The sequence below is a fragment of the Tinamus guttatus genome, unplaced genomic scaffold (assembly GCF_059628265.1).
Source record: "Tinamus guttatus ecotype Peru unplaced genomic scaffold, ASM5962826v1 Tinamus_guttatus_pri_ptg000115l, whole genome shotgun sequence".
Classification (NCBI taxonomy): domain Eukaryota; kingdom Metazoa; phylum Chordata; class Aves; order Tinamiformes; family Tinamidae; genus Tinamus; species Tinamus guttatus.
Window position 1 is genome coordinate 1,193,932 of NW_028288649.1, and position 14,430 is coordinate 1,208,361.

The 14,430-nt window shown below is 37.2% G+C and overlaps 1 protein-coding gene across 2 annotated transcripts in view; it reads right to left on the reverse strand.

Moving 5' to 3' along the window:
* Positions 1-824: 824 nt before the first annotated feature.
* Positions 825-14,430, reverse strand: part of LOC104565073 (amphiphysin) — a 187,769-nt gene continuing 174,163 nt past the window's right edge. Inside the window, exons 18-22 of one of the 2 annotated variants that reach the window (XM_088521094.1) lie at positions 11,416-11,472; positions 7,382-7,534; positions 6,193-6,453; positions 4,364-4,465; positions 825-2,003 (exon numbers count right to left, since the gene is read on the reverse strand). In XM_088521094.1, the coding sequence (XP_088377220.1) occupies positions 1,896-2,003; positions 4,364-4,465; positions 6,193-6,453; positions 7,382-7,534; positions 11,416-11,472 (681 nt within the window). In that variant the 3' untranslated portion in view covers positions 825-1,895. The remainder of the gene's footprint in view (positions 2,004-4,363; positions 4,466-6,192; positions 6,454-7,381; positions 7,535-11,415; positions 11,473-14,430) is intronic. The other variant, XM_088521095.1, reaches the window with a different exon arrangement.

Genomic DNA, 14,430 nt, shown 5'->3' on the forward strand with positions numbered 1-14,430 from the left:
TGCAACAGATCAAAAACTATTGGAAGTTGTTCCCCTGGTGAGATTGGTCCTTCATTGCCACTGACAGCCACACCTGTGGAAGCAATGGGAAGAAAGCAGAAGAGCTTTCCATTTAATCTCCTTAGACTCTGCTCACAGTGATATTTTAGAGATAAAATCCCAGATAACACAGCTGAGTCAGTCAACTTTTCTTCAACATATGCTATCGTAGGTTGCTTTTGAAAGCTATTATATTCTGAAAGATAAAAAGAAAACTAATTTTCTCCTTTTCCAGAGCAACAAAATCTATTTGTTCAATTGAAATCTGACAATCTAGAAGTAGAAATAGACACTGATTACGGACACACACACACCCCATCCCCAAGAAAAAAATCATGAAAAAAATAACTGATCTGATAGGATAATGTAGATGTTCCTAAATATTTGTAACTTCCCCGCATCAGCAAACATAACAGAGCAGATTCATGGGGAACAAACTTTCCACACAAGATAAACAGAGAAGCAGAAAATGAAGTAAGTAAAAAGCAGCAATCTTCAGTTGGGTGGTTGTCAAGCACAGACAAGATCCTTTGGTGTCTGTGGGCAGAAACTAGAAGTTGGAATTTCAGTTCATTTCCAGGAAGGACAATTAGGAGACGAGTTCAGAGCCTTCGGAGCTCTGGCTTTGACTAGGGTTGAAAGCAAGAATTTAAATGGTGCACCTGTTAGGCTCTGTTTCTTTGGAAAAAAGAGGAATTACATTAAGATTAGATTCTGCAGTAAAACATATGACCTATATATAACTCAGTGTAACAAAAATTCAAAACCACCACAGTTGAAACAACTTTTTTGGATCAAAGGTTTATTTTTAATGACACAGCACTGGAAAACATAAGTTACAGATGACTTCTTCATACAGGATACATTATATATCTTATTTTAAAAGGATCTGTGAAGATATGCTGCATAAATACCTATAGTGAAAATATATTGTGTTTATTTATTTCTTCTTACAGATTAGTTCTGTTTTCTTTATTCAGCCAATTAAATAAAAAAGTATAGATCAGCATCATAACAGCTTCCCCTCCAGGTTATCTCATCGTAACTACTGCAGCTAGAGGAGGAGGAGGCAGAGCCATGCCTTCCCAAAGGTTTAGCAGCTTTGAACATGATATTGTTCATCATCTCAGAATGAAAATTTCACATTACAAACACAGATACTGTATAATATTTTGGCAACGGAGCAGCCAGTTTTGCTGTGGAACAAAACTGTTTCCTGTAATGCCAGACAGTGAAAGAGCAATGCATGTACTGATGATACTACATAATCAAAGAACTACGATGAAGTTGTGGAAATGCATATATCCATATGCACTTATATATACACATATATGTTTTTGTGTGTATATATGTAATGTGTGTCCAAAAATAACATTGAAAAACATTGCAGCAGTTTTATTTTTTTAAACACATGAAACTTATAATATTTTGACCTCATTACTACAGGATTACTAATCAAATCTTCTGCAGTGCAACTCAATACAATACACTTAGTGCAGAGAAGTTAAGGTTTTGGTATCAAGGAGGCTAATTTCAGATTTCATGGGAAAGGACCAAATACAGGATCACCATAGCTCTGACAAAGCACAAACAAACCTGTTGCCACGTAAGTGTGAACAAATAAGGACATTTCTTTTTTATTTTCTTTTTATTTTTCATGTACTGCTTCAGCAATTGCTAGCTTAACTGTTTGCATTCATGCTCATTTCGATATGTTTCAACAAGCTTTGTCTGGCACCAGTCTGTAAACCATTAACGGCTTGAACTACAAAAAAGTGGGCTCCCGTGTTCCAAAGAGGTTAAAAACCTACTGACTGACTGAGCTTCATACCACACTTGTGTGCCTGAACGCAGAACTACTCCAGATGGCGTGTGAAGTTCTCTGGGAAAAGTCCCTTATAACTATTTGCATCTCTGTACTGAAGCCACTCAGATTCCTTAACGCCTGTCAACCAGCCAGCCTCCTGCAAAGAAAAAGAAAGTTTTTTAAATGACAGGTCCCCCTCCATTCATTGCTACCAGCTTCACACTTGAAGTTTTGAGCTCACATGGCTAAAAGATTTGGTGCTTCAATTAAAAAAAAAATACAACATCTGATTTTGCACAGGCAGTTTTATCTGTTCTGCCAGACTACAGTTTGTGAAAGCAAATGTTTTGTGAACAGACAGTATGATCCCTAGCTGAACTCAATATTGGGCAATCAGCCCTCCAGCTCATCCAGTGTTATATCTGATCTGCATTTGTGCAAATCTGTATTGAGACTTTTAAAATGTTCTCGCAGTTATGTTAGCATATTTATGCAGCAAGGGCATAGGAATGGGCTAGAACCATCAAACAATACCATAGATGGGAAAAAAGACAAAAAATAAAGTTTCTTCAGTCTTTTTTTTTTTCTCCTATGGTTTCTTTCTCTTGTTGACAGTCAGAAGATATAAGAGTTGTTGTCTCTTCTGCAGCTACTATCTTTAGAAACTCAAGCGCAGCTGATAGACAGCTATTTTACAAAAAAAAAAAAAAATCTGGCAACTCAAGTCTGGAGCAGAAATTGACATGCAAAATTGCAACCCAAATCATCAGCAGTCCTGTCTACTGAAAGAGATGGAAGGTGTTGGGTTCTCTTAAGCGCCATCAATTCAACCTGGAGTAAAATCAATTCAGCATTTTTCAAAATGCTCAGTCTATTCTCATTTCACTAACTCAGTGCTTTGATTTTGTTTTCCTCTGTGTTTCTTGCCACTTGTTTGCTCCTTTTAAGAATAGGAGCCCGAGCAAAGGGAAGACAAAAAGGGAATACAATGCTGCACTATTGTGATTGCACAAAAAGGGCCCAAGGAAATGGAATAATTTTAGCAGATCTTCATACACAGCACTAAGTCATGATTGCCCGGTGGGGTACTGGTTCCCAGAATAAGTACCAAAAAGGAGCTATAGGTTATGGTATTGACTAAGTACATATAACTAGAGGAATGTTTTTATAAAAGATGGAATATCCGAGAGAGAGAGAAGACAAGGACTAAAGTTTTCTAAGCACAAATGGAACAGATTCTGCTAGTACATTTAACTCAAGAATAACAGCAAAAAATGAAGCCATGAGGTGGGACTTGTTTTCTTTGAATGGGGAACACAGGCTGATTTTACCAGCTATATTAGAATTATGGCTTTAGGCCAATTTTGAAAAAGCAAAAGGAATAACAAAAGACAAAAAGACTATATAAGTCAACAAAGTATCTGGCAAAATACAAAATGATTAAGTTTTATGGTAATGTTAAACATGAAGGATAGATATGTCCTGAATAATAAAAATATGAATGGAACAATCTCAGACATGAATACATAAAGCTTTATTTTCTCCATCATTGCACACAATTTACTGCAATTAATGCTAATAGGATTTCAACACACACCACAAGAGAGGAGGAATGCACTTTATGGATTCACAAAGGGAAGACTAAGCATGCTTACATAACATGCTAAATATATATATGTGTATCTCCTCCAGTAATATCTCATTCTGCAATTATTGCTAATTAAATTGGATAAACTGTCCATGAAGTAGGATGCAAAAGAATTTGAGTAAGGATAAGAGAATCTATTCCTGTAAAAGGAACAAACATCCTGCTGAAAGAAAATTCTCAAGTACATATAAATATACAAACATATATATATATACACACACACATATAAGCATTATATATATATATATTTCTCTCTCATGTTAAATGAAAGCTCAGCTGAGGTAATGAACATGTTATTACCTGCCTTCATATAGCATCAGCCATCAAAACAATTTAAATTACTGTCCCCAGTATTTCAAACACATGTTTGTGGGATTATTTATTTAGATTTATAGTATTTAGACCTATTTGAAGAAGTGTTTTTCATTCAGGACAGAGGTATTATCACAGGGGGATCCAATCTCTCTCTTCCTACCCCCAAATCAATGGAAGACTTTTCACTGGACCTTCTGAGCACTAGCAGGTGACAAAGACATGGCCAGTACTAACAATATGAAGTGGGGTTCTCTTTTAAAGCAGTAGCAAAAAAGCAATCATTTTGTTACAATTTCATTGGACATGTTGAAGAAAATTGATAATAAATAAATAAATAAAATATCCAGGACGTCACCTGTAGCTAGCTTTGCCTTCTGGGCTCAGATTAACAACAAGTACAAACAAAGTCTAATCATGTTTTCTAACAGTAAGGCCATTTTGAATAGGCATTTCCTATTAACTCTAATATGTGGGATGAATTTTCAGAAAAAGAAAAAAGTCAACAGGAGAAAGAATTCTCCCCCCTCGCCCTTGTTTTTTTTTTTTTTTTTTACCTGATCAGCTGTGGTCTCAGAAGGAATTACTAGTACAATATCTCCTCGTTTTAAATTAAGCTCGTCACTGTTAGCTGCTTCAAAATCATGTAGAACTTCAACCTAAAGAAAATAACACCAAACATATAAACATCATCTAGATGGATATATTTTTCCAGTAAAATTCTCTGATAAATCTTTACCACAAAAAAGTGCATTTATTTATTTATTTTGCCCTCCAATATAGGCCTTCCTTATGGAAATATATGGCAATGGATAAATATGTTCAAATTGTTAATCACTTAGTTGTTAACAGTAATTAATATTAATGTTTTCTATTTACATCCCTGGTGACAGATATTGTTTAATGCAAGTTTTCCTAAAGCATACTTTCCCAGGGTCACAGGATCTCAAAAATGATCATACTGCAACAACCTGTAAGCACTGCTTCCTGGAGAAGTCCTGTTACCCTTATTTGTTCTATGTAAGGAACTTATTTTCATTCATCACTATATCTGTGAGATGGATTGCAGAATTTTTTTAATAAACTGAGTTAAAGCTCATAGGAATTAACATTTCAGGACTCTTGCTTGGTCTGGCCACACTGTACTATTCTTTTTGTAAACAACCACAGAAATTAGAGGAGGAAGTATAATACTGATTTCTATATGGGATCAAGGAGGCAAGTAACAGGAAACTTACTTTATGTCTGAGCTGCAAAGAATTGACATTTGTTGCCAAACAGGATTCCCAAAATCTGTCTCTTATAAATGGGCAATTATCAAAATATTGGCAGAATCATTGTGTTGTCGTGATCAGATCACTTCAACTAAATAATTCCACCTCCTTGAGAGGTGCACTATTCCAGTTTCCTCAAAGGCACAGCTACTTCCATGGTAACATTGCAGCAATGAGAGAAAACGGCATCAAGAACCAGATGGCAGGCATATATTCTGCTTCTCCTTATTTATGTCTTACCCAAGAGAGTGTGATGAAAAATAAAAGATGAACTGTATCAACATGTCTGAGTCAAACTTGCATGATACTGTTCACCCTCATCTTAATGTTATTCTCAACATTTGCTGAAAACACTGAGCAGTGAGGATAGACTACAATGAGGGGCATAGTGCTATGGGACTAATTAGTCTATGCAAACTATAACAGGAAGCATGTAAAGTTCATCCATCCTCATGGTGCTTTTCTCTGGCTCAGTAATTCTAAAATGAGAAGTACTTAAGTATTTTGTGAACCAATATACCTTATGGCTCTTGCCAGCCAACGAGAGAACTTCACTTACGTCTCATTTAACTTCTCAACAGTTTTTTAACTGTATTTTTAACAGTTTATAACTATGAATTTATAACTGCTCTTTTAACAGTTTATAGTATTACTAAAGTCACGGAATAACATCTTAGCTTCATTACAATGAATTGTGAAAGATCCATGGATTTCAATAGAGCCAGAACTTCTATAGCTTTTCAGGCCAGAAAAATGCCATTTTATGATATTGCTATCATATGATACTCCTGATTAACTCTGTCAGTGGAGTTTCATTCATTGTGATCATTATAAATAATAATAATTCAGTGAGATGAAAAGGCTCCCATACTCAATGAGTTCTACATCTATTTAAGTATATGTACAGTAACAACAGTGTTCAGAAAACATATTTCCTCACACTTCACGTAGAGAGAAACATCACAAAGGAAAAGTTCTGTTCACACGCAGCCATTTAATTAAGCACCCTTGGCCTCCAGAAACCACCACGCTGCCTGTTTGCACAGATATATCCTCAGAAGCTAGATTTGAAGAGATATGTAAAGAATGAATGAATGAACACATAAGCAGACCTTAAAGAGAAAGCCAGGAGGCATTGCAGAAGCTGCTTCTTCTGCTGATGCAGGCTGATCCTGAGGAGTCGCAGCCTGGATTTCTTCACTGGGTTTCTGCTCAGTGCTGACTTGGGAAGTTTCAGAACTGTCAGTGCCCTGAGTGCCAGTATCTGCCACTGCGTCTTTGGCCTCATTCAAGAGGACTTCGTGTTCTTCTCCCTCCCCCTCATTGTTTGAAGCTGGCTCTATTACTACTGAAGGGATGCTGCTGGTCTTTTCCTAAATGAAGGAAAAAAGAACCAACAAAAACACAAGACCATTTAGTACCTTAATTCAATTTGGAAAACGCAATTGTTTATACATTGTGTGGAGCATATATGACAATAGATGTTCTTATTCTACACAGTGCATTCTTACATAGTTGAGCAACAAAGTAAAATAGTAAGCCTTTTTCTTTAATTTGACCAGTTCTCTTTATTCTTAAGTCTACTTGCTATGTTACCAAACACATTTACAGTAAATAATAAAAATGTTCTGCTATTGCCTTCCACTTAGAATGTGCATGGAAACTAACAGAGCTCCAGTCTCACTCCTTCTCTTAACTTTGATCAGGTTTGGGATCGAGCCTCAAGCTCCAAGAGTCACTGTCCTGTGCTTCTTTGGGAATTCAAGTCAGCAGGACAATAGTGATGTAAAGCAGATGCAAGCAGGAAGCATCACCTGTTTTTTTCGTTAGATTAAGGGCAGTTCAGACTTCTCCTGCAATATAACTAAGAACTAATAACAGAAAAGGTGACAAGTCTAAGTATAAAGTATATCATCAATCACCTAGGATATGATCAAACAGCCTAGGACAAAAGGCATTTAATGAAACTTTTTGGAGAATTCAACCATGAAAAGAATATGTTCCTTGCCATTGTTCAGCGCCAAATCAGACTATTTTGATACACTGAAGAAATAAAATGTGCATTAACAGAAGAGGGCAATTGCCTGCCTAAGCTGCAAGGTCTGCTCTAGCAGCTTTTTCCTAGCTCCTCAGAGGTCACATAATAAAAGGCAGCAGGCCAGTACAGACACATAGTTTGATGCGGATCTACTTAAAACAAGGTACTGTTATTGATAGGACACAGTTGCAAAAGACAATAAAACCTTTACTTTCTTTCCCTATTTCTCCAAAAGATGACCCCATTGTACCAGTAAGAGTTACCTGAGACACATCAGTTTCCTTTTCTTCTCCCTGAGGTTGGTCACCTGCAGCAGCACCTTCCTGGTCAGAGGTAGGAGCACCATCACCAGCTTCTGCTGCCACCACTGCTCCAACATCTTCTATCACTGCAGCCCCATCTGCAGTAGTTGTTACCTAAAAATAACAGGAAGGAAACTCCTTTCAGGAGAGTAGATGTGAATATCAGCTAGATAGAGGTCATAGAACAGCTTCTGCTCTGCAACCTCCCCAGCTGGTGCCAACCCACGTCTTTGGTTTCATTGGGATTTCTCCCAGTTTATGGTGGAGAACAGTGCTGGAGGAGGCCATCCTGTGTCTGATACAAAATGCAGAGATTGAAGGGCTAAGCATGCACAGTGAACCTGATTGATTAACAGGTGGAAGAAATAAGTTTATGAAACCTCATTAGGTACATTTAGTGAAGTCCTCAGATGGCACTAGTGCAATAAGAGTTTGTCAAGGTTCTTTCTTTTTTTCATTGGCTCTTCTTCCCACTGGACATTCACATAGAACACTTACGTAAGAACACAAAAACACATAAAAACCCGTTACTCACTAAAACATTTATGTGACTATAGTCTTTGTTGCTCTTCACCACAGATATCTACTGAGAAGAAGGCTGCAAGCTGGTCATGTGTCCACAGGATTATGTTGGTGGAATCTGTTCTTGGGACAAGGCTGCAAGCCATCTCTAACCATTGTCACCTACTTCTAGATCTAACTTGGCTTCAAGAATATTGCCTTATTTTGTTACAGACATATTATAAAAAGACTTGCAAATTGGTCTGTACTAGCAGAAGCTAATATGCTCTATAGCTGAATGAAGATCAGAAAAAATAAATAAAGGGAGGATCTAGTGCTAGGTCAGAATAACAAAAAATGAAACACAAATAAAGGCCTAAGAAGTCTATACATCACTGAAGCATATTGGATTAATTTCATTTGAAAAGTTAATTTGTTTTTCTTCACTTCTTCAAATGCGGATAGAAAAATCCTGCCTATAGATCAGTGTTAAATTCTTCCTACAGCAGAGACTATTATGTACAATGTTCAACTCTAACAGTCAAACCCGTATATACTGACACATGCTTACAGTAGCATACACTGCATATTTCAATTTAATTAAACTTAAGGGCTGAAGGGTAAAGGTTCAATGATCAAAAGTCATTCTGTTAAGCTTAACACTGGCATAGAATTTTTAATATGTTATGGCAGATAGTACTGGGATAAAATAAAAACTTAGGGGGAAAAAAATGTTTGGGGAACTGATATCAAGCTGCAGTTAGCAAAAATGTCTCTGATTTTCAATTAACAACCTGAACACTTTTTGCTGCCTCATCTTAATCTCTCCTCCACAGATATGACTAAAAGTCGGTTACCTGAGACCTCAACTTGAATTACTTATAATTGTTTATAGTCATTCTTCAGATAGCTTTTTGGTACTACCTAATATTTATTACTATTTCTTTACGCTGCTCTTTTAATTAAAGTGATAAATACAAATGTCCAGTGTCCATAAAAGAAGAAAACATTATAGCATTCCCAGGAATGATCAAAGAAGTTTTATTTTAACTCGAAAATTCTGTGACAAAGGATGCCCTAGCATAAAAAGAAGCAACATCAAATGACATTGGCAGATGTTGAAACTTTCTCCTGAAAATCTTGAGTAAGGAATGCAAACCTGCCATTCATAGTATTACTGAGTTTAGCAGCCTTTATTCAAGAAGATAATCACATAGACAGTGGTTGTAAAGTCAGGAAAAGGCTAATAGAAAAGACAGGGAATGAAATGCAAATCAGAGTGACTGACCATGCACTTCTAGCAGCAGGCTGCAGAAATTGATCTTGCTGTCTCATTTGATTAGGATCAGCACTTCTTTCCTATTTATTGTATTTGTACAGCCCATTTCATTCCACTAAGGAGGAGAATTCAAATTTACATAAATCAGATCTTAAATATACTGCACTGAAAGGGTCAAACTCGCAGAGTCTACAAGCTACTGAATCTACATAACATCTTAGAATTGTATAATCAATTATTCTAATAAAAAAGGTAGAAAAAGCTTTTGCAAAGATGCATAGAAGGTAGCAGAAAATTAACCGCACTGTGAGGTTCAATGTTTATTTTTTGATGAGAGGAAAAGGGAGGGAAAAGGAAAGGAGGGAAGGTTGGTCCCACTGAACTCATACCCTGTTATGGTAAACCATATATTTGCAGATATAGTTATCTCTGTTTTAACTAATTTCATATTAAGAACTAATCCCACAAACCTGTTTTCCATAGGTCATCGATAACTCTACCAGTCAAGCAGACTACTCACATGTACATCAGTTCCCACTACTGGCAGCATTAATTAAGTAATTCCTTATCTCTGGTTTTGGAACAGAAATTGTGCTCCATGTGATGAGAAGATGTTAGCCTTTACCTAGAGGGTCTTATGATATTGAAACCCTAGGTCTTTCCATACTATTCTCTCTAGATTTTTAAAATTCACTTTCCATAGTCCAGGACAGGTAGACTACAGTTTATTAGAATTTCAAAGTACTTATCTCTAGCAGTAATATCAAAATGTGGTCAGTTTTTCCATTACACCAGCCTTACAGAGGATTGAAAAAAAAACCCTGCTGCTGGGGGGTTGTGAGAGGACTAGAGTGGGCTGAATGTCTCAACTTGTGACTTGAATAGAGCTATGCCAATTTTCCACATCTGAAGATCTGGCCCTGCAGCAGGATGTAGAAAGAGACTGGGCAATTCTTATGACAGTTAGTTATAACTGCAACTAAGCCAGCTAATATATTGTGAAGGGGAACTAATGGCCATGTTTTAGGGAATATTTTGATTGCCTGTGAAGTCTTGGAAGACTTGCAGGATTAGTAGAAGAATCAGTCGCAAAAGATACAGCAGAAGGACCGGCCTCCACTGGAAGTAGAATGTCAGTTTATAATATAGCTTGATCTCTTGCACTCAGCAATACTGCCTCTTTTAACAAAGCACAGGGGAAGTGAGTTTATCAGATAATTTATAAATGACATAATTTATATTTATGACATTATTTATTTATTTTATTTATGACATAATTTATAAATTATGTCATATTAAAGAAAAGTGGAAAGTTACATTTCGAAGACATAGTCCTGTGGAGCTCGGGGCAGAATTAAGGACTTCCTGTATGTTTCTGGTTGGACCACCCATTTGGAACGATAAGCCAACACTGTAGAAGTTGTGGCACATTATTTCACACTGTCAGTACTAAGGATCAGAGCAGGGTCTGATCTACAACCCCATCCTGCAGATCCTTGCTGGTGTGATTCCACTGATTCCTATGGAGACAAGCTAGTGTCACTCAGGAGTATGGCAGTGATGAGAAAGGCCTATGAGCCACTGCTTGGGAAAAAGGTAGTCCTTGGATTTGCAGCAGAAAACCGTGCAGATCAGTAGGAACAGTTAAGGGCAGCCACCCATGTACTTCCTAGCCATCCCTGGGTACCATGGAGCCAGAGAAACCTCATTGCTATAAAACAGCTGTGCAACAAAACTCAGCTTGGATAGCCTGACTTACCAGGTTCTGTAACCAAAGTGAAAAGAAACCAAATTTTATGATGGTGCAGAATTACAGAAGTAAGATTAATACATTTGTAACAAAGGAGACTGTGAGCACCTTGAGATACAAATTGTGATTAGTGATTAGGAGTTAAGATGAGTTTCTCAGTCCCTGTTTTTCTATTCCTACATTTAATGAGTAGCCATTTTTTTGTACTTCTCTCTGTGTACATTTGAACATATTGTTACAGTTTCACCTTAATATGGAAGGATTCAGAGTAAGAGGTTTCAGGCAATTTCTAGGATAGGTCCCCACTGTGAGATGTTCTGGGTGCTAGAACAGCAGGTGTTGTAACTGGGTCACAGACATTTCAAATCCACCTGTATGTTGATAACATGCAAATGACAAAAATTCCTTGCAATTTCTCTTGCAGTATTAAAGCAGAGCCACACTCCCGAGGCTGCTCATATGTACCTCATTCTCTTTCTCAGCAACTCCAGTTGTCTCCTTATCCCCTGCCTTCTCACTGTCCTGTATAAAAAGGAAATATGGTCATCTATAGTCATCACGCTACTCATGCTGAAGTTATGGCTACAGAGGAATTGCTTTAATCAAGCTAATGGAAGAATGACATGTATGGGATGCAATGAAATGGACGGCTGGAACTAAATGGAATTGAACATTGCAAACTGTAAGATTCTGACTGCCACTTCTTATCTGAAATAAAAGTAGTTACAGGCTATAAAAACAAGAAGTGACCTTTTTTTTTCTTCCCTTATATCAGCATCATCACACTGGAAATGTTAAGGACACTGTTATTTACTTTTGTTATTGGCATTCTCATGATTTGAAGAGCTTACTGCTTCTACTTACTTCTCCTTCCATATTTATTGAACAGCAACTCATTTAAAGAGATTATTCAAGAAATAAGTCACAAAATGAACCAATTTTTGCTGAGCTATTTTTTCTTTAGGTCCAAATTCGGTGCATGCAGTAGGTACCTGATTTTTTTTTAATTAGGCATGTCTAAGAGCTTTTTAAAAAAATTTCTGATGCCCATTAGATTTTTAAGAGATCACATTTGCTGAACAGTAGTCACCACACAGTACCTTCTACAGCATAGACAGCATCTAACATTAGGTTTCTCTTTACAGAAAAGGAAAAATCACACAAGTTCCAAGTTTTGGAAATCAGAAAAAAAAAAAAAGCCACAATTATTCCCTAAGAGTTTTAACCTTGCTGTTTTTCATTTCCACTGCAGCATTTATGGATTTAGACAGTGAGTCAAACCACTCCTTGAGTTTGCAGTCAATTTTGACGGTTTCTCTGGCTTGCTTGTAGATTTAGTGCAAGAAAACAGCAAAACAACTAAAATTGTACTCCAGTTCGAAAAGTATGAAGTACTTGGTTTTCTGTTCACATTTGACTCCCTGTAGCCATCTAAAGATGCTATTCCAGGAAGAAAAAATAAAAAAACAAACCCCCTATTTTAGGCACCCACTTTGCAAGTAATTTTTGAGCCTGTTCTGCAAACATAGCTAAATGAGGTTTTTCAACAGAGCTGTAAGGGTGAATGTGAGTTGTGCAAACTTGTGTGGTGGTTTAAAAGAAAGGTAGTGTGGACTGTAATTTTTAGAAATTAGAAATTAATTATGAGATCATTAGTGTTCAGGCTCCAGCTAACCCTTCACGCACCTTTAAATGTCCCTCTGAAAATTCTAAAAGTTTCAGTCAAAATGGTTGTATGCTCCTTTTTTAGTAAAAGGATGCTGAGTTATATTTGAACTTCCCATCACTCATGTTTCTTCTAATCTAATCTCCTAGTGTTCCCTGCAGTCACATCGTCAGCCCTCAACATGTCCAGATGCCAGGGGAAGGCAGTTGCTGACAGCAGGGTTGCTATGGAAACCTCTCACTGCTTTATCCTGTTAAAATTACAGTGTTACATAACTTTTTTTTTTTAATGATTAATTGTTCTTTAGAGCTGCCAATCCCCTGCTGTGGAGCCCTCATTTTTATAGCAAGTTTGAAGGAGAGTGTAGAGGGTCTTAAAAGAGACAAGCAAACATCAGCTGCATAACATAATTGCTTCCTATTCAAGAGATGCACACAGCCACCCACAGAAGATTTTTTTTTTCCAGAAGAGGTAAACACAAATGTTTCCATTTTCCATAAAAGCTATACACATTCAACTGCATTTCCATCTGTAAACACTTCCTATATTTCTACTATAAAAAAAGTGCTGAATTTCTGCCATCAGCTATATTTCTAGGTCAATTTGCCTTCGGAAGTGAGCATCATTCTGCACTTCACGGGAACATACCAGACCCAGCCCTTCTCTTAGTAATAATCCATCAATATTCTATGATAAGAAGCCCATCAGTGCGGTTCACAGTAGTAGTTAGGGCCTCTGCAGAGAAATATTTTGTTTTGTTTTTAAATGTAAAGATGCACAGTTTTGGTGGGAAGAGAAAGTTAGTAGTTTTCCTCACTTGATGACAAATTTTACACACTAGTCAAGTTAGCAGCGTTACTCCTTTGATTAGTCAGAAGTTAGTATTTCGTGGATGGTGGAGGTTTATAAGAGGCATGATAGCACGGACTGGGCCATTTCTAAGGCATGAAACATTTAGTAAAATAATAAGTAAAATACCGACTGACTGAAGTAACACTACTTCCCTAGATGTAAAATCTGCTTCTGCAGACTTCAGAACCACCACACTATTTTGTATCAGCTGAAGATCTGTCTCACTTCTCTCCCATCGGTTAACCACTCTTCTGAATCTAACCCTTTTCCTGCTCTTCCAGATTCCATGTCCAGCCATTTGTGTACAATGAATTGTACCTACAGTGGGATTCAGCCATAATGATGATGGCTGTTTCTTGGCCTCTGCTGCCCTTGTTCAGTGTCTGCAAAGAGATGTAGTTCCATATATGTTTATACACAGCTTTGAAAATCACAGTATTTAGCTGAGTGCCTGACTGCTTTAATGAGAACATCAGCATCAGAACATCAGGCGTCAAACGAAAAGCAGAGAAAGGCGCTCTCAGAACTAACAAGCATATCGGAAGTCAAAAAGTTGATCTCCGAGCAGCACTATGAACTCCAGGCATTGTATCTCACATGTAAGAGAATAAGAAATAACAAAATTGCATAACCTCTCACTTTAATATAATGTGCTCTTGTCATCTTTCTCCCCAACTTTTCTCTGTTCTAGAGAATACTATTAGGTGGCATATCTGACATTCTCCTCTGAATGCAGCAGGACAGGTACACTGAGTTCAGCAGCGTCTACCAAAAAAGCTCCAAAAATACTCATCTATGCTTCAAGATTTGGCTGAAGTTTCAGTGCGAGAGTGGCTATTACCTGAAAAACAAATCACGAAGTCATTAATGCACTATATTTTTTAGATTGTATCCTTTGCATTTGACATCTGCCTTTGGGGTGGTTATAGAAATAGGGAAACCAAATTATTTCAGTACGCAGA